This window comes from Neolamprologus multifasciatus, chromosome 5, assembly GCF_963576455.1.
Source record: "Neolamprologus multifasciatus chromosome 5, fNeoMul1.2, whole genome shotgun sequence".
NCBI classification, from domain to species: Eukaryota; Metazoa; Chordata; class Actinopteri; order Cichliformes; family Cichlidae; genus Neolamprologus; species Neolamprologus multifasciatus.
Window position 1 is genome coordinate 5181383 of NC_140443.1, and position 21422 is coordinate 5202804.

General features: G+C 41.6%; 1 protein-coding gene across 1 annotated transcript; it reads right to left on the reverse strand.

Annotated features, from left to right (window-relative positions):
- Positions 1 to 4462: 4462 nt before the first annotated feature.
- Positions 4463 to 18543, reverse strand: mims2 (mitochondrial inner membrane scaffold 2). Its single transcript, XM_085159528.1, has 3 exons — positions 17861 to 18543; positions 7951 to 8144; positions 4463 to 5303 (listed from the first exon to the last, which is right to left on the reverse strand). Exons 1-3 carry the CDS (start codon positions 18362 to 18364, stop codon positions 5087 to 5089), a joined length of 915 nt encoding a protein of 304 aa, XP_085015654.1. The 5' UTR covers positions 18365 to 18543; the 3' UTR covers positions 4463 to 5086.
- Positions 18544 to 21422: the final 2879 nt, after the last annotated feature.

Genomic DNA, 21422 nt, shown 5'->3' on the forward strand with positions numbered 1-21422 from the left:
AGGTGCATCTGCTAAACTTAACTCCGAGACAGGAGAGGAGAGACGGAGAGAGGGGAGGGGAAAAAGAGGGCAAACGAAAAAGGGGAGCGTGAGGAGTGGGGAAGAAAGAGAGGAGTGGCCAAAAAAAAGAAGGTTAAAAGAGGGAGAAGAAGAGCAGCGAGTAGGCGAGGAGAAAAGAATAAGTGTGTTTGTGTATGCAGTGTGTGTGTTTGTATGATTGCATGCTCCTTGAAACCTCATGCCAGCCCTCTCTGTAAAGAAATTCATAGGATGCCTTTGAACCTGTGATTCTGACAGAGCAGGTGCCTCTCCGTCTAGACGCCAACACTGCGAAGGGGTAACGAGTACACTGAACAGGTCAGGAGTTGGGGAGACAGTGGAGGGAAGGTAATAAGGAGCGATAATGAGCAAGTGAAGAAAATGATGGAGAGGAAACTGTGAAATAAAAATAAGAATTAAATAAAAGATGCAAAAGGGAAGAAAAGTCAGCTTGTCAGGAAGTGAGCTTAAGAGTGTGCGTGTGTGTGCATTCATGAGAGACAGAATATGCACTTTGCCATATGTTTATATATAACTGCATGCATCAGCACTTTGCAGCTACTACACAAACGCAGGCACGCCTCCCAACTGTTGTCGAAGAGCAGCTCGGGTACACAAACGTAATGGATTCACTCTTTGTGCTGCGGTGACAGTGGCACTGACGGTGAATCTGACTTTAATAAAAGGTGCAGCGGGCACAAGTCAGGAGCCGAGGCAGGGATACGAACCCCTTGAACCTCTCCTGCAGAGGGAGGGGGGCCCTTCATCAAAGCCGAGGCCAAGCACAGATGAAGTGTTCGCTCGTATCACGACTCAGTTCTGGGCCGAGCAAAAGGTGACACGGAGCGTAACCAAGGACCTAATCTTCAAGCTCCTCTTTCTCTCATACATGTCTCGTGTCCACACACACACACACATATATACAAATGCACAGGAGTGAGGAAGAAGAGGAAGCTGACAGAGCCCAGTGCCTCACAGGTAGCCAGACAGAGTGGCTGGAAGCGCTGTCACCAATTTGTTCCTAGCCATAGGGGACATGCAGGGGATGGAGAGGCGATGGCAGCTCCCTGTCCTCATCATGGCTAATGAGGCCTCGACTTCTCCTTCTTCCTCTGTGTGTATCTGTGTGTGTGAGATCAGTTTGTAGAAGTTTGTGTCAGAGTGCTGCCAAAGCTCCTATTCCTGAAAAACCGAGGTTGATATCTGGCACAGACCACTGTGCACTCTTAGTTCTCCTTATACAACTCTCCTGGCTGAATTATTTACCGGGCCAAGAAACACACACGGAAAAGATGAGGTCTTGTTCAAGGCAGCTACCATTCAATACATTGCTGCTCTTCAGGGACACCGCACCAGCTGAGGCTTGCTTGCTGTGCTGGCTGACCCATCAAACCTTTAAGGAAGGCGAGTGGAGGGAGACGGGTCCAGACCCGCTGTGATAAAACAGAGCCGGGAATAACGAGTTCTTATCAGGAGAAAAATTGGTCAGTGTGTGATTGACCTAACCCCTTAAGAAACACGTAGCACACCGTAAAGACTGCTGCATTCAAAGATTTTGCAGTTATGAAAACATTTTGACCTTTTTCTCACTGACTTTTGACACCAATGTGCAGCATTTTGTGGCATCTTATCTGCGATCAGCACGAGAGGGACGCTGCTTCGTGGTGATATAGTGCTGGGAACTATGTTAAAGACTTTAAGAGTGCAAACTGAGAACAGTCGGGTGTAGCGCTGTATTTGTAGTTCAGGAGCTCCCCAGTGTGGCTGAAACAAGAAGTGCAAAAATTGCAACATTTTCTCTTTCTCTTAGCTTTAAAAACAAATGCAGTTAAATAAGAGTTAACAGGTAAATATGAAGATGCTACTTAATATTTTCTGCACTCATCTATTTTCTGCAGCATACCTTATAATTTGTTTTAAATGTTTCCTTTTAGAAACTTTATCATTACGAAATACTTTGCTTCTACTGGAACCTTCAATAATCTCTATAAAGTCTCTAAATCTTTAAAAATAAACAGACTTTTTGTGCAGGTAATTTTCTGGTTTCTGTTTGAAGTCCTGCAGTAGTCCAGTCGTGTTTGAGCAAGCTCGTGCTGAATGGCAGATAAACAGGAGAGCGAAAGAGGGATTACATTTAAGAATGTGGTCTCAAAACAATCATTAGCAATACAACAAATATGTAATGACGCTCCTCTTCATTCATTAGATGATCAGGCTTCACACACTCATGCAAAGAGATTTGTCATGTTTCAATGACTGAAGTTTTCTGTAGGCGTTTCCCTGTAAGTAGCTTTGTAGCTGGTACTGCAGAAGGTCTGCTCTAGGAACACAAATATAGATTAGTATGGAAAGTTCGGTTTGACCAACAATTCAATTCAATTCAATTCAATTTTATTTATATAGCGCCAAATCACAACAAAAGTCGCCTCAAGGCGCTTCATAGATACAGAGAAAAACCCAACAATCATATGACCCCCTATGAGCAAGCACTTTGGCGACAGTGGGAAGGAAAAACTCCCTTTTAACAGGAAGAAACCTCCGGCAGAACCAGGCTCAGGGAGGGGCGGCCATCTGCTGCGACCGGTTGGGGTGAGAATGTGTGGGGTGTGAACAGAATACAATACTTTTAGCTTTTACCTGGGAAAATGTTTAGAAACATTAAAAGTGCAAGATTGTGTTTCTTACCTGTGTGTTGTCTCCCTGAGGCTGTTAGGCCGACAGAGCCCCCGGGCATGCTGACCATCTTTTAAAGGTTCCAAGTGTAAATGAGGATGTTTTGGAATAAGAACATCGTTTTATGTTATAGATCGTTGACCATGTGAGGAGATATTTATTTAAGTCTGTATTTGTTTAATGTTAAAGATTATTAGGCAAGCGATGTGCTAACTTTACTAGTTTAGTATTTAATATTTAACCATACGATGGTCTGGCAAAGACGTCAGTTTGTACTTTTACTTCTCGGTGTCTCTTCACCCTCTATTCATTGGCCCGCCTCTTTCTCCTTCCATAGAGCACCGCTGAATTTTGAAGATTCTGACCTTGGTGTGTTGCCTAAGTACTCTTGAGACACTTGGTAGCAGTGTAGAAAAGCTGCAGCTGGAACTGTCTCACCTGTGGACATCATTGTTTTGGTTTTTTTGTGCTCTTCGATGTTGGTGAGTAATGGATGATCTGCACCTCATCTCTCTAACCATGAATTACTGCGTCAGTGTGGTGTGGCATGGAGGCGATCAGGCACGATCTGATATCCTCGTGTTGGTGTTGTTCCCAAATCATCATACTAAAGGTTGATCCGGGATCAACATTGCAAGTGACCAATCAGAATGTTGTGATGTCATACTTTTGCAACTTCGGGAAAAAACGGCGTAAAACAAAAAAACTGTACTTAAGCTGCGAGAAACCGCCTTTGTCCGCCGATCAACGGACCCTAACCCTAACCCTGACCCTTTAATAAACGCTAAGCAGAATTGATATTGTCCTTGCAACATTGGAATTTCATAAATGCACGAATGGGTTGGTGCGCAAAAGAATAACGTCACAATAATGTGATTGGTCACTTGCAATGTTGAACCTGGAACAACATTTTCATGATGATCTGGGAACAACACCAACACGAGGATATCAGATCATCCGGCGATCAGTGCTTGGGGGGTTTTGAAGCCCAAGTTTCTTCACAGGACCCTTCAGCTTCAGAGTGAGTTTTCCTTTGTTTGGGAACAACATCTTCCTCATCTTCCTTTTGACGATACTCCCAAGAGTCTCTGTGGGGTTCAGGTCAGGTGAGTGGGCAGACACAACAATAGATGATCAGCAAACTATTTTGAAGACCATCACCATCAGAAGACGTGGAAGCGCAGATCATCACAGATGGAGACACTGGACTTAAAACATCTTGAATTCTGGGACCTTGATTTCCAAATTACAAAACAGCTCTAATAAAATGAGTTATTAATCAAAAGTGTTCATAATTACAAAGGGATTAGATTTGAACATCAGCAAAGCCAGTGAGACATGCGAGACTCATCCGAGGGTAAAGGTGGTGTACAAGGAGCTGTCTCCTGGCAGATTGAGCTCAAACTTTGTGTTATTATTGTTATTACTTTTTACAATTGGTACTCTGGTTTTTGCATTGCTTCCTGTTGGTCAATCCAGTCCAGCATCCCTCATGGCATTCTTGTGAACAGCAAACCATGGCATGGCACGGGAAGAAAACAACTTTCAGTGCTGGAAATTTCACATTAGGGCTCTAAATAAGAAAGCAACTGTAAATCAGAGGTTATATAATCAAACTGCACTCAGTAGCACTACAGTTCTCTCTGCTCATTGTTCTGTTTAAATCTGAACAGAGCTGCCAAAGGATATGGTAAGATGATATGTGTGAAGGTGATGTATTGTTCAACAACAACACCAAACAAGCTAAATATAAAAGAGAAATTCTCTTTAATTAAATACTGAAATCAGGAAAAACAAATGATTCAACATTCTTCATCCAAAGTTTGCAATGAGCTTCACTCATATTAGTGACGTTGCAGTTACTGCTTCTGTTCTTGTATTTGGGGGAAAACTGTAAGAAAGGAAAAAAAGAACAAAGCCTCCAGAAAGATTGAAGGGATCGGAAATGGATGCCAAGAGAGAGAGAAGGCAAACGGCAAAACGTAAGAGGAGGACTAAAAAGTAAGGTGAGAAGAAAGGTAAAGATGAGCAGAGAGGGTTGCAAGCAGAACACCAGAACATGGCCGAGTCAGCTGCTGGAGAACGGTGCAGGAGAGATTAGCTTAATCTGACAGTTTAATTAAAAAAAATAACACAATCCCTGTTCACTCTTCTGATTTCAAATAAATATTTGATACATTTAAGTCCTTATGTTTGATGAGCCAAAGACTTCAAACCACAGTAAAGCATTTGATCTGTTATAGCGATAAATGATGAGGGAACCCGAATTCACAAATGTGAAGGCGTTTCAGTTTGAAGCCGGATGAATAAAGATTTACAGGCATTAGGCCATTAAAGATGCTTGTTACTCAATGAGGCAGCAGAGGAGGGGCCATCAGGGTGCAGGTGTGGGAGGTTTGAAGAGTCCAGTCTTTCTGAAGTAGCGCACAATTAGAGGCACGGACACCAGAGTGATGCTGATGCGAACGGGAGCGAAGAGCTTGTGAATGGCGTAGGCCAGGACGAATGTGCTGGTTCCGGCGGCCATCTTGGACTGAACGAACGCCTCGCTGAAGCCCAGTTTGCACAATATGGCAGTCATGTCGATCCCACTGGGAACACAAATAACAGGAAATCTGTAAGTTGGGACCAGAAGGTGTTTGTGTGTATATACACAGTTAGGTCCACAGTACTCTTTATGTGTGCCTCTGCAAAACACTACAAATGGATTTTAAATCAGTCCCGCATCCCTCCCACCGTGTCGCAGCAATGGCTGCCTCTCCCTGAGTCTGCTTCTGTCAGAGGTTTCTTCTTGTTGAAAGGGAGTTTTTCCTTCCCACTGTCACCAAGAGCTTGCTTGTAGTTTTTTTGCTTTTTCTCTGTTTGTTTTGTTCCTGTCTTTACATCACAATATAAAGCGCCTCGATGCGACAGGTGCTGTGATTTGGTGCTATATAAATAAAATTGAAAATGATTGAACCAATTAGACTTTAAGCTTTAATATTGTGATTTTTACCAAAATATTGCATTAACTGTTTAAGTATTAAGCCATTTTTTTTATACACAGTCCCACATTTTGGGGGTTCAAAAACTACTTTAACCTTTAATTCCAAAATCATCCACTTTAGTTGTCTTTTATGGTTGCAGGACTTTCAGTGTTGCTGGCCGTTGCATTGTTTCTATTTAAGAATGCACGATTGTTGATTTGATCAATCTAATATTTTGGCTCTGTCTGAGAGGTTTACTTAGATTTTGATTATGTGAGTAGCTACCAAATGCAATTTAACAGTATTTAAATTAATAGCCTATATATTAGTTGATAGCTATCGAATAGTGCACCATGGACAATGGAGGAACAAGCTCTCTATGAAAGCGGGCTATGAAACTGCTCGTCAGCAAATTGTCCAATTACTTTTGACCATTTCAAAATAAGAAGCAGCCCCACAATTAAAGGGTTTGTACGTCAATCACACATCTTGATTGTTTGATTTGTGCACAGAGGCAAAATACAGAGAAATGTGTCTTTGTTCAAATGCGTCCAAAAACTTTTTAATCATATGAGTGAAAATAGTCCACTACACACACCCCAGTATATTGGGCCATGCAGCACATTTGCATTATCGTCATGAATCCTTTAAATATAGAAAGAATGACGTGATTTATGTGATTGATTTTTCAATGTAAAAATGAATTAAAATATAATTAAATACATAAATAAAAACTATATTAGGATTTTCTGCTGCAGCATTAGTGAATTAGCATAGACCAGAAATAATATGATGTAACATCTTTTTAAAACTGGTTTCCTCATTGCCTGTTGCATAAAGTTGTAATTCATCTTGATCTCCACTAGGGGGGACTGTTTACAATAGAGAATTTATTGTTTTTGTTTTTTTAACTTCACGTCTTCTTAACTTGAAGCTATTAGCACATGACGTCTGATCTGCCTTTAAAAGGCTACACGCACCACTGCCTTCATGAGAAAAGTTTTGATATAGTTTTGCAATTTTGACCTGACCTACTTTGGGAAGCAAATATGCAAAGAATGTGCCAACACGAGTCAGTCATTACAGCACACAGTCACCACACTATTAAACTTTGAAAGTTTGAGTCAGCTATATATAGTGATCTGTCTGCACTCTGTGCTCAGCACACAGCCCTGTATTAGCACAACACATGCCTGAGCGCTGTGGCTGCACAGTGATAATGCACAACAGTTGCAGAGTCGTTTTTCAGTTCAAGGGTCATTATCAGCTACAGAAGGAAATCTCCAAGCTCTCAGATTATATCTGTCAGGCCTCTCTGATATTCGTGCCTCTGGCATCTGGCCAGACAGAAAATTGTTGAGCTGATAAATGGGTGTGTTGTGCTGTTTGACTTTTAGCCGTCTATGACCATCAACAGACAGAACGCAAGGACTTTATATTTCGCAAGTCTCACAACAACAAATCCTTGAGAGATGAGTAAATTAAACTTGAGCATGAATTTGTCTGCATCCAGGGCCAATGTAATAAGGCTGACTGTCTATACTTTGCTATTGTCTCGTGAATTGGTCTCATTTACTGCCAATCTATGTTCCTCATTGCAAAAGCACATAAAAAAAACTGTTTTCGCTTCAGTTAATGATTTCCTACATTGTCCCAAATGGCTGCGAGAGGGATTCAGAAAATGTGGTATTCAGCTGTGGATCAATGGGGACTGTTGTTTCACAGTCAATAGAAAGCAGAAAATCCTCTAGTATAAAGACTTCTCCATAAATCTGATTAGTGTTTGGTGCATCTACAAAGACTCTATTCTTTGAGGACCCATTACTGTCGAGCAATGAAACACGATGTTCATTTTTTTTGCCCCACATCAGATTTTAGTGTCGCTACTACATGACATTGTTACATTTTTGTGATTAATTGTTGGGAATTGTTTTTTGGAGAAATATCAAAACTGTCTCTGCCTTTTCTTTAGAATAGTAAATATCTTTTAGACTCTAAAAGATGGCTGTAATTGGATACTTTCATCATAGATTGAAACATAGTAGCTTTAGTAGCTCCCTTTGCTTAGGCATCAGTAAGAAGGGAAAAACAGATCACTTTAAATGTGTTGAGGTATTCTTTGTAGATTTTCTCAAAGGTGTAAAACTGTTTTAAGTATATGAGGTGACTTAAACTTCCACTTGTAAGTCAATTTTATCAGTCTTTGACCTCATCTCTGTAAATCTTAAATGTAAACACCAATGCCTCGTGCAGTGACCGGACGTTTTGTTACCTGGATACTAGCATGTAGAACATTCCCAGAGACATGAGAGAGATCCCGATGTGAAAGGAAACTCCCACTGCTCCATATTCCTTGAAGACTTTCTTAAGCTGCTGGGTTTTGTTGGGTTTCCCTCCCTCTGGCTCTCTGTCCTCCAGGCTCTTCTCTGATGACGTAGTAGAAGCCTCCTTTAAAGTCTGAACATCCTGTACAAAAACATGAGACACACAAAATGAGACGGAAGGATGGACTCGGATACCGTCTCTGTTGCTATAGGAAGCAACAACAAAGACGGTGGCTGCAAGGCAAAAAAGAGAAGACGTTCGCCATGAATTAAAATGAAGTTATTTCATTTTCCATTCAAATCAACTGCAGATCACTTTGATATGAGTATTATGACATCAAACACAACAAAGCCAAAGAGCACAATCACTGGCAACACATGGAACTGTGGAATTGACTAGTGCTGTGGAGCCATACACAGTATCTGCAGATAACTGAACTTTACTAAACAGGTGTGTAAAAGTTTGGAAGCCGAATCCATAAAAACAAAAAGAAAAGAAAGAAGAACACAATACAACTACACAACATCACCTCCATCTTTCCACCATTACTGTTGTGCTGTCAGCACGTTTAACTTGTGTATGTAATTACAGAGTAATGTTGCTTAGCTGGTTAGCTACCGGGAGCTGTGGTTGTAGTGCCTGGTTTTAACATGCTGGTCTTATTGCAACGTTCAAAGCATCCAGGTGAAAGGTTACTGTAAATACATCAAAATTACTTTCCTTAGTGAGCCTGAACTCTGCGCAAACAGTCGTATCTTGGAAATGATGTTGAAATGCCATATTTGTTTTGTTAGGACGGATATAGAAACGAAAGTGCTATCATAATGTGGAGCGAGCTGGTCAAACAAAGACGATTTTTATGACCCTCCTATTCAAGGAGCAGCCGAGTCAGCTGATTAAACACAGGCTGCTGCGTCTGCGTTAAGTGAATCACATTATCACTCTCCCTCTCACACACTTAATGTCAGTCACTTTGTGCTACACAAAGAGCCTCTCACACACGTCGGCCTGCGTTTGTGAGCCCAGACACGCACCACTCCAAGATGAACAAGCGCCAGACACAGTCCAGCTGCCCGACACGTAACAGGGAGCAGGCAGGTCACTCAGTGTGTGTGAAGCAGATTAGTAAACTGCAACACACAATAACGACATTCAGGCCACAGCGGACGGCAGACTGCAGCAGAGCAGCGACGGCGGACACTTGAGAACGCCTGCATTTGGAAACAGTATGTAAATAAACAACCCTCCATCTGGCCTTATGGCTAAGGCCGTAACGGTTTCATATCAGTAAGAGCTTCAACAGATGGTCAAAAAGAAACAAGTTTCTTGTTGTGAAATAAGTTTTCAACCTTTATTTTGAATTAATGTTTAAGTACATTATTTGAATCTATAGAAAAAAGCTTTCTTTAAAAAAAAAAAAAATTAAAATAAAGTAGTTTTCAGCTTTTAGTAAACGGATTGTGTGAATGTGTTTACTGAACACGAATGAACTCACTTACACACCTGAGAAATGGTTCAGTTTACTGAAATCTTAAGCCAGTGAAATCAAAGCACAAAAGCCCAGAATATGCACAACACTGTCACCAGTGCTACCACCGAGGCCCGGCTGGTTGCGAGCATCTCTGAGCTGTTGCTGCAGCTTTGCATATCCATAAGAGCACAGTGTTCTTGGTGGATATCTGATGGAACAGAAATCCAGAGAATGCCTTAAACTGTATTTGCGCCATTCTTGTGGCAGCTCCCCAACCTGCAGTCGTTTGAGGACTATGCCCGAGCCCACACTGCAAGAGTGGCCCGGGCCTTTCTGGATCAGGAGTATATCCAGACACTTCGCTGAACAGCATATAGTCCCAGACATGCTGCAATGACACGTTCATCAGATGCAGCCACAAACCATGACCACTGCACTCTGTCAGCATTGGAGTGCAACTCCTCCACAACAGATACAGGCACTGGTGCAGTCCATGTGGAGATGGTTTACCAGAGCAGTGTTTCCCAACCTTTTAGAGCCATGGCACTTATTTCACATTAGAAAAATCACACAGCACACCACCAAACAATGTCACAAAAAGCATATTGTTAATTTTCCCCACACACCAGGCATAGTGGAATTAGTTCGGATTGTCCCCAGTATGCCTTGTTTGCTTTCTTCTGACTACTACTCATGCTACGTCCTTCAACTGGGTCAGAATTTTCTCCAGGACCCAGGTCAGACTTACTACTTTTTCCTTTTCAAATATTTATCTACCAAATATTTATTGCTGCAGTGTCTCACTCACTCACCCATTTAATTATAGCAGGTAGTTGTACTGCTCTCTAGTGGAAGTGGAAGAGAATGTAATTATCTTTCCCGTTACTCACGCTGATCGCTTAGAGCAGCGGTCCCCAACCACCGGGCTACGAACCGGTAGTGGTCCATGAGTCATTTGGTACCAGGCCGCAAGAGTTGAGGCTCGGGTGTGAAATTTATGGTTTTCAAGGTTTTGAATGGTTTTTTTATTGTTATTTTCTTATAGTTTTTATTGTTAACACAGTTTCCCTGGGTCTTTGATGAATAAATCAATAAATCTTTTTATATTTTTGGTACCGGTTCTGGTTTTATTTTGTTGTATTTATCCGCGACAAAAGGCTGGTCCGTGCAAACTGACATAAACTGGTCCGTAGCGCAAAAAAGGTTGGGAACCGCTGGCTTAGAGTACTAATCGGGTGGAACCAGATAATCTTCCACGGCACACCTATGTGCCGCGGCACAGTGGTTGGGAAACACTGTTCTAGAGGAAGCCATACCTTATATTAAACATCTTATATATGCGTATATTACAGTATTGGTTTGTTTCATTTACAGCCGTCGTCATATCGAAACATCAGGACTCAAAACTGAAACCTGCATGAAATTAGAAATCAACGACCAAGTTGTCCATTTAATCAGAAACATAAAAACACAATCCTCTGAGCATGGCACGCTTTTTCCACTTTCGACTATTTGTTCAGACATGTAATGATACAGGTGTGTTTACACTGAGAATCTGTGTCAACCTACTTTTCTCTCCACACAGAAAACTCATGAGGCTTTAATAACATTGATAGAACGGATTTGAGTAAAACTAAAATAATAAAAATAAGTGTCTTGTTTGCTGTAACAGTTACAAATAATTCCATGTAAAAGCATTTTGGTCTTTAGAACTACTTACTGCGTTACTATGAGCCCTGTACATTATCCAGAATGCTATACTGTAAGTTCAAGTAGTATACTAAAATTATCAGTCATCTGAATGCATTTGTCTGAGTGACAGCACTGCTCCACAAAACAAAGACAAGAGTTGCGTAAAGGCTGGGACTCCTTGTTGGAATAATAAAGAACAGCTGACTTTCCCAGCTTTAACGTTTTTAAAAAGGCACACCCTGAAGCCAAAAGCTGTCTAAGAAACTATTATGACTGTTGCACACCCTGTTATCATAATGCATACATTATTAAAAAAATATCTTTTAATTTAAAGTATTTTCTCCCTATTTATACTGGACTAAATGGGAGATTAAATGGAGCAGCTTAGCATTAGATGACTTGGGGCTATTGTGACCAGTGGTTACTCAAATATCTTCTCTGCTGAAGAGGAAACTTGATCTTCCTCTGGAGGAACACACACACACAAACAACAGGAAATACCTCCCGGGTGCATTCAGCTATTTTTTCACCAAGTTCAAAAAAAGACTGCTTATTGTGCCACTACGCTTGACGTGTTTATGTAGCTAGCTGTCCAGCTAGCAGCTAAGCAACAATCTACAGTAAATCCTGCAGGGACGTGGATGTGTGTGCTTTTATATGAAGTTTGAATGGTCTTTGAGACATCTGCAAATGTGACATGTTCGGTTGTTTTTAACAATTAGGACCGTTAGAGGCAACGGAAGGCCATTCATTGCTATGTGTGACATTTAGCCTTTACATACAGTAACTTCCATTCATGTCCCTTTCTGCTTTTTAGGCTGCATTGAGACTACGCTTGCAGACTCTCTTTGTGGGTTTTAGTCAGCCACTTAATCAAGAAGGCAGTAACAATGGTGAAGAAGGGAAGATGAGGGGAAAAACAGGCTTATCTTTTCTCTTGGCTACAATTTGTCTTGCTAAATTTTGGCCCAAGCTCCTGGATGAAGCCACACTCTTGGCAATACATTCACCGGGCTGCCAACAATGGACAATGGCAGAGTCCGGGGTGGGTGAGGGAGCAGGCCTTTGCTTTTCAGAGGCGAGAAAGGCCAAGCTAAAAGTAAAGGAAGGCAACGCTGTGGGAGGGTCATGTGAGCAAGCAGCTAAAGGGAGTTGTGCCAGGGAGGGTGTATAGGAGGGGAACAGTGGGACTGCTGTGTCTGATAACAGCTTTTCAGAGGCATGAAAACACATGTGACATGCAAGCAAGGACAAAGACACACTCACATGCAATGCACAGGGGCTGTCAGATTCTCACAACACGATTATTGTGGCCATAAAAACTGACGAATACTACACTGCCACAATTTCTATGGAAATGATTTAATACATACTGAAAATGCCATCATTGAAATGTATCTTTAGCTTGCATCTCGTCTCACATTAGCAAGTGCGTCTGTGACCATAACTGTGCAAAACTTTGGCTGGGTCAAAACAGTCAATCAATATATCACATCGGTTCCTTTAGACCAGTGGTTCCCAAAATTTTTTTGCTGGGCCCCCTTTGTTTTACAAGAAAAATGTTCGCGCTAACACGCACGCGCACAAACACATCCTCCAACCACACACACCCTTATTTTGCTCCATTTCGGTTTATTTCACACCTCAAACATTCAGTAAACAATTAAGCAAATACAAGTAATCTGCAATAAATTACAGGTAGTAATAAAATAAACTTATAATTCTTTTACGCTACGTCCACACCTACACGAGTATTTTTGACAACGCAGCTGTTTTGTCCACACGTAAACGGCGTTTCGAATCACCGAAAAATGGAGATTTTTTAAAACTCATTTTTTGCGTTTACCTGTGGATGAGAAATACAGCGTTCGTTCAAAGGTATGTGCCTTTTTCCACGTCACGCTGTGCTCCACGTTATTGTTTACATGAGATGAATTGCAGAATGGCAGATAGAGACAAAATACCGTTTCTGTTAATCTGACTGTTTTTACAGGCTTACATACACACGCAGTTACTGTCCCTCTATTTAGAAAGGCAGAGGCGTCACCGTGTAATTATTTTAAGTGTAGTTGTTTTTTTTCCTGTGTAATAATATTCAACATTGCTATCAATAAAAATGGTAAATGGCCTGTATTTGTATAGCGCTTTTCTAGTCCCTAAGGACCCCAAAGCGCTTTACACAACCTGTCATTCACCCATTCACACACTGGTGATGGCAGCTACATTGTAGCCACAGCCGCCCTGCGCACTGACAGAGGCGAGGCTGCCGGACACTGGTGCCACTGGGCCCTCTGACCACCACCAGTAGGCAACGGGTGAAGTGTCTTGCCCAAGGACACAACGACCGAGACTGTCCAAGCCGGGGCTCAAACCGGCAACCTTCCGATTACAAGGTGAACTCCCAACTCTTGAGCCACGATCGCCCCAATGCATTTTCAAAGAATGTTTCTCTGTGCAAAATGGGTTCAAAAACATAAACAACTGTGGGATACTGTTAGTCCGTGATTTAGACAGGGGGAACAAATCGTGGCAGGACCAGCCTGATATTATTTGTATCCCACTGTAACTTTACTGTATAAAGAGCTAACTTCTCATCATCATAGGGGGTCATATGATTGTTGGGCTTTTCTCTGTATCTATGAAGCGCCTTGAGGCGACATTTGTTGTGATTTGGCGCTATATAAATAAAATTGAATTGAATTGAACTTCTCTAAAATGTCAGGAGTAGTTAGTCATTACAACAAGTGTTTGTGAACTAAAAATCAAGAATCTGGGATACTGTTTGTCCTTGTTTGAAGAGCCCAGCGAAAACCAATTCTGCAGGGAGACCTACCTCGGTACTTGTGCAGGTGAAGCCAAAGGGCAGATATGCTTCACCATATTTTCTAGTCTTTGGCTTAGAATGAAGTTGGTTTGGAAACATATTCAGCGATGCTTCATCTCCTGCTTTGCGTTTCTGTGGCTGCCCCGTGCTAGCAGTGTCCAATGCAGTGTTTCTCCCCCTTTTCATATTGCGCCCCCCCTGCAATGGCTCTGCGCCCCCCCCCAGGGGGCGGGCCCCACACTTTGGGAAGGTCTGCTTTAGGTAATTGATAGGCTATTTTATTACAACACTCTAAAGGGGACCGTCCCTGCTTTGTGACTCGTTTTGATGCTTACGAAGTAAATGAAGGAGGGTTAAAGAGAAAGGAAGCCACCTAAATCGCAGTCAAAGAGAGAAAACTCAAAGACAAAGTGGAAAAGCAAATCAGTGAGCTGGCTTTATACACTGTATTGCCAAAAATATTCACACCCATCCAAATCATTGAATCCAGGTGTCCCAATCAATTCCTTAGCTCCAGGTGTAGAAGACTCATGAAGCATCTACTCATGCAGACTGCTTCTACAAACATTTGTATAAGGATCTCACGATCTGGTGATGTTGTGCCATGGTACCGTGATAGCATGCCACCTGTGCAAGTCCAGTTGTGAGAGTTCCTTACTATTAAATATTCCACAGTCAACTGTTAGTGGTATTATAACGGAGTGGAAATGATGGGGAATGTTGGGAACATTAGCAACTTGGCTGCAACGTGGTAAAAATCACAGAGTGGGGTCAGCAGGTGCACAGCGATCGCCAACTTTCTTCAGAGTCGTTTGCTCCAGACTTCATTTGGCCTTCAGATTAGCTCAAGAACAGAGTGTAGCGAGCTTCATGGTCGACCAGCTGCATCCAAGCCTTACATCACCAAGCATGGTGCAAAGCATTGGATAAAGTAGTGTAAAACACACCATCACCATGTTTTCTGGAGGTGACGAAACACACCTCTCCGTCTGGCAATCCAATGGACGAGTCTGGGTTTGATGGTTGCTAGGAGACCAGTACTTGTCTGAGTGCATTGTGCCAAGTGTAAAGTTTGGTGGAAAGGGGATTATGGAGTGGGCTTGTTTTTCAGGAGTTGGGCTCGGCCCCTTAGCTCCAGTGAAAGGAACTCTTAATGCTTCAGAAAAGCAAGACTTTTTGGACAATTTCATGCTCCCAACTTTGTGTGAACAGTTTGGGGATGACCCCCCCCCGGCCGATGTTCCAACATGACTGCGCACCAGTGCATAAATCAAGGTCCCTAAAGACATGGCTGAATGGGTTTGCTGTAGAAGAACTTGACTGGCCTTAACCCGACAGAACACCTTTGGGGTGAATTAGAGCAGAGACTGCAAGCCAGGACTACCAGCATCGGTGTCTGGCTGACTCACAATTCTTTTTTCCAATTTTATTTAGTTTTATTTGTATAGCCCCAAATCACAATAAAAGTTGCCTCACAAATGCACTTCCGGAAGAATTCTTTCTGCCTTTTGAGGGTTATTTTTCCTCCCTGTTCCACAGATATTGTTCAATATCATAGATTTTAACAATGCAATGTATCAAGTATTGTATTGCAAAATCACTGTATCGCAATACTATCTTCTACTAGAAGTAGTATCTTTAGTACTAAAATAATTAGCCCTGACAAAATTGGATTGGGAGTCACAGAATGACTCGCTTACTCATGCAAAAGCCTACAAAAGACGATTATGATATTAACGTGGACATTATCAACATAATAACCTTACTTCATCTTTTGGATGTGACACTTTAAAACAACATCACTAAAACCATACATACCATACAGCAGGAGAGAAACAGCAAAACAGGAACTCTCTCTCATTAGAGACTGAAGTAGAACCCAGAAAGTGCCTGCCAGGTGTCCTTGAAACAAAGTTACACTCAAGCAGGTTCCTGTAGGTGTGTGTGTTTCATTTAACCATCCTTGTTTAATTTATGGTTTCATTTAGGGAACTCCAGTTTATACAGCCGCTTACATGTCTTAGGGAGCTGTTAAGAGATATATTCTAAAACACTTCTTCAGCAGAGAATCAGAGAGGAGAAACACACAGATTTTCTTGCTAGCAAGGGCAGCCTCCAGAGCTCACACACCAAGAGTGAGGCTCCAAGATTCGCACTGAGGACTGCCCCGGTCTTTATTTATATACTTCAGTGGGCGTGTGTGTGTGTGTGACCCCATAAACGACTTCCATTTACCTGCTGGTCTGGAAAATCCAACAGTTCATCTATATGTAAAAAGGCACTTAGACCTTCCCTATGCTCCTAGGATGTGGGGGTGCATGCCAGAACACCCTAGAAAGTACACAACGTTGTTACAGACCTCCTGGGATGGGACATTCTTTCAATATGCCACCAACTATATACTTCTAAACACAAATGATTACATGCAGTATTCTACCATATGCAAACTTATATCATTAAAAGATTATACTGACTACTAAGTACAATTTTCCATTGACAGGAGCGTTGCTTTAAATGTGAAATGACTTGACTCCACAGAGAGCTACATGAAAAATGATCATCGATGCAGGGTTCCCAAAGCCCTGTAGTCCATTCCTGTTAGTCTGCTATCATTTTTCCACCCATGAAAGCCTGTTTACTGCTGAGTTGCATTGTGGGTAATAGGTATCAGATTTTGAAAAACATCAGGCTCTGGCTCTGAGAGCCTATTTCTGAGTTAAAGGAAAAACAGTATTAAACGCTGCATCAAATCTAATCCCTTTCTCTCAACCTGAATCCGATTCTTCTGCTTCACAAAATAAAACAGTGTGGTGCTGTTGCTAATAAAGCGTTCATATTTTGAGTTTTATGAGAATGTAAGTGCATACCAATCAGAAGATGATTTGTAAGTGAACAAAGATCTACACCATATATCAAGTGGACACGACATCCTTTAAGGATTTTATTCTCTTTGTGTACTCATCTCAAAATTTCAGATCAAACTGAATGCCATTCTCATCCCATGTAAGGGTAACGTTGCAACCTGGTTATTTCCCTTATCCATTTGTCAGCCTCAACTAACTGTTTAAGCTTTTAAACTAAAAAGTCAAAGAGAAGAAAAAACATAATTCAAATCTGTCCAAAAACAAATTCTCATATATGAGAACCTTAAACTGATAAATGATTCTTTATCAGGACAGATCCTTGCATGCGTTTGTTTGCTGCTCTTCTAACAAACTGATGAGATGTTGAACAAGGTAAAAAGCAAGACAGCATGTACTTGAGATCTTGGCATGCTCACTGTAGCACTGTAGGTGTGTCCATGTGCTACTGAGTCACCTAAAAATGATGGTAATGTAATCCAGCGTGACCTGTTACACAGCGCACGGTAATAACCTGATCTGTGCCCACACACCTTCAGCTCTTTTAGCATCACGGATGCTGACTCACACAACCACCCACCGAGAGCACGTGCAAGGCGAAGTTTAAAAGTGCTCCGATGTTTGCTGAGAGTGACTCAGCGCCACTCGCACACCGTGGGAGCACGCTCGCTGTTGACACTGCAAAGTGTGATCCAACGTGCTCTGAAAATGACACATGTGCTGCTTCGAGTACAGGTTTGTCGAAGTCTTGTCAATTATACATGCACCACCGTGGATTCACTGCAAAGGCAGGCGGCCCACGTAGCTGTGCGCGTCGTGTAGTGTTGTATAACAAGCAGGCTCGCTCACATGAGGGCTGTTATGCAAAAAGACAAGCAGCTCGTCTGCTGTTTTGCATAATTCATAAACATGTTTTGATTCTGTTGCTTGCGGGTGATAGAGGCCCGGACGGCGTGCTCACCGGTTGATCTCTAAAACGTGCTGTGCTCGTGTTAAAGGTTGAAATTACCCCTTTGTCGTCGTCAGTCTGCTCCTCGTTCTTCTTAGTGGCAGCCTGTGTGGATGAAGATCTGCTCTGCATGGTCCTGGTGGAGCAGCAGCGACTGGAAACGTCCCAGTTACCCGTAAACAAAACATTACCCGCCGGGTCCCCCCTGCTGTTTGGGCGCCCGTGTGTGAAAACCAGCGGCTGCCTGAGGATTGTACATTCAGCGCCTTCACGGCGCACAGCTACAGCGGCCACCCGGTCCAAATGCGCCCAGTCCGTGCTGGTTACAAACGTAGACGATGTGTCCCAGTTCTGGATGAGTTCCGGGTGCTGTTTACCCAGGTGCACGGAGGGCAGATAGACACGCCTGACGGACGCGCGGAAAAACCGGTGTCGCTGAAACGAGTAGTCCGTGCGCAGCGTCAAAGTAACATCCTTCAGCCTGCTTGCTTTGGCTCGCAGCAGAGACGAACCCGGTGACTTGAAAGCCAGATCCAGAGCCGCTGCTGTGCGACACAAAAGCATTATCGACGGCACTCACAAGAGCTCAGTGTCTCCAAAAAACCAAAGCAGCAACAACAAAAAAAACCCCTAAATAATTATTTTTTAAAATAACCTCATAAAGCGACTCGGTTGTGCCGGGCAACTAATTACGGGCATAAGCAGCTGTAAACATGCTGCCCTGTGCCCTCCTGTATCCCTCCGGTCCTCTTGTTGACCGATTATCAGCAACAGCCAATGAGGGCTCACGCGCAACCGCAGATAGTAAAGCCTGAAGTGAAGGGAGGGGGTACTTAAAGGTATAACCGTGCTGATTCATGTAATTGAGTCGTACGACTTCAAAGGCTGACGTGCGTGTGTGTTTGTTTTAAATTCAGGTTACTGAAACTGAAACTTTTAATTATTTATAGAATTTAGTTCAGTTTTTTGCGAGGCCTGAAACTGTTTTAAATACATGGGTGAAATTAAAAATATATATATATATATTATAACGAAACATTTATTTCGTTCTCTGGAACAACGTGAACACACATTGTTAATAGGAATGGGACTTACATACTCCCATAAAAAAACACTGTTCTCGTATAAAATCAAGTGGAAATTGAAAGATATCAATAAAAAATGTTTCACATTTTAATGGAATCCATTAAACCAAACATGATCAGCTCCAGGTGATGTGAATGCAATTGTGTGTACATATGGAGACAACATTATTTCTGAAAATATATTTGAAACATTCAGGAATAAAATAACCAGGAAGAAATATATTGTTTTTAAAACTTACAATCTAATGTAATCTCACATTAAAACCATAAAGTCTTCCTTTATAAGCTTACACACTTTGACACTCAAGTTTTTCTTGGAAGTCCTTACTATAAAAGTGTTCACTAAATTGTGTACTAGACCTCTGTGCTAAAACAGAAAACTATCATGTCCTAATAACAGCAGCTATAGTGGCAGAACAGTTTGATTACAATTCAGCTGTAACCCTCTCAGTATGCTCTGTCAGATAACCCACCTGGCAGAAACTACACTCGTTATTATTGTTTAAACTTATCTGAGATCAGCGGTGTCATGTTAGAGAGAGATAAGGCTGTAGCCAAAGGGCAGCAGAATGAAGAGATGACAGGAAATGTAAATGTTAAAGCTACAGCAGGTAGAAATCTAGAAAACAAAGCCTGAATTTTCTCCACCTCTGCACATATACTGTATATAAAATAGTCCTTTAGTTAATTAGACCTTCATTCTTATGAATACCAGCAGGGGGTGAATCTTCTAGTTGCAAAGAGAAGTTAGACTCTACAGACGACTGAGAAAATTACCTGACTTCTCACTTGATCTACAACCTCAGTAAACATTTTCCTGATGAGTCTAGGCTCCCAACAGTTACTTTAAAGTCTTCTTTTAGTTTTTGAAGTATGGATACATTAAGATTGTGAACATTAATAACATTAACTGGTATCACCACCAAATGGACACTCGGTAATAGTCAGGTCCACCCCTCGCTTATGACGTCTGCTCCAAAACCCAAGGTGGACATGACCAAAATTGCCAATAGTGAGCGGGCTTCTTTCTTCCTATGAGAGTCACGTTCATCTCCCCTTGTTCAAAGTCGTGTTTAATCCATTGCACTACAGCATTTCGCCTCTTTCCTGTTTGTATCAGTCTTCATTATACATGCTTACATACTTACATTATAAAACACACTCTTCTCTGTTTTAAAATTGCACGTAAATGTCAACAACAGTACAAAAACAGATGTCAATAAGGAAGTGGCAAAAACGACCAGATCAGAAACTAAAGCCGCTTTAGTTTTAAAATGTAAATCATACTTCCTTAAATATTCCAGTGTTATCAGAGAATGCTGATGTATGCACTCAATATTTAGTCATGTGCTGAATACTCTATGGTAATGAGGGGAATGTATTCTGCTGACTTGCACCATTTTCTAAAAGAAGTAAACTGTGTCGTTACACCTTCACACAGTGAACGGCAGATATAGACACGTGAGAGAGAGTGGGAGGAAAGATAAAGAGGGTGGGATGCTGGCAGGAAATCCTGAAAAAAAAATGACAGTGAAGCTGTGACGGCTTTAACCTTTTCTAAGCACAACCACAAACTCGACACGTGGGCTGAGTTTAAAATGGCAATTAAGTTTAAAATCGAAGTCACGGTTGTGTTTTTGGTCCTATATCCTTTTAGCACCTAAGAATAAATAAGACAGTGCTGAATATTTGCCTCCCACAGACAGCGTTAACTCAAGCTTCCTCTAGTTAAATGGAAAAAAACTGCTCTGAACTTCTATTAATACATGAAATTATCTATTTTTACATCCACGGAGCTCAAGTTGACGTGAAAATTTTGCTTTGTAGTTTTAGGTCAGAAGACATTCAAGTTTAATGCATGATTACATTTTAAATGGTCGTACATTAAGTTCTAACTGGTCCTTACATACAGATTAGTTGGAACTAAATATTTATACTAATTAAGTGCAAGGTGTAACTGTGTAGCTAATTAAAAACATTAGCTTTAAATGATGTGCATCACACATTAAACAGAACATGGTCTACACAACCTGAAACCTGATAAATGTTGTTTAAGCCTAAATTTAACAGAACCTTTGTGAACACTGGTATTTACCTAATATCTACTGTTTGTGGCAAATTTGAAATTCTTCATTCTAATTGGAAGAATGAAGTGGAAGATTTATTTGGCTGAATACATTATCTTGGATAAAATGGCCTTAAATATCTCAAAAAACCTAAGAAGGATAACTTAGTTTTGGGGTAAACTGTTCATGGCGGATTAATCCAGAATATAAAGCATAAAGGTAATCCATACAGTGTTGGGGAGTAACGGAATACATGTACCGCCGTTACGTATTTAAAATACAAAATATGAGTAACTGTATTCCGTTACAGTTACCGTTTAAAAAGGTGGTATTTAGAATACAGTTACTTTGTTGAAATAAATGGATTACACGGCGGTACTTCCCTGTTTCATATTGTGGCGGGTCAGGACTGTTTGGGTTTTGTTTGACAGCTACGTTCTGTTGTTCCAGGCGGCAGCGTTACGGTTGCCA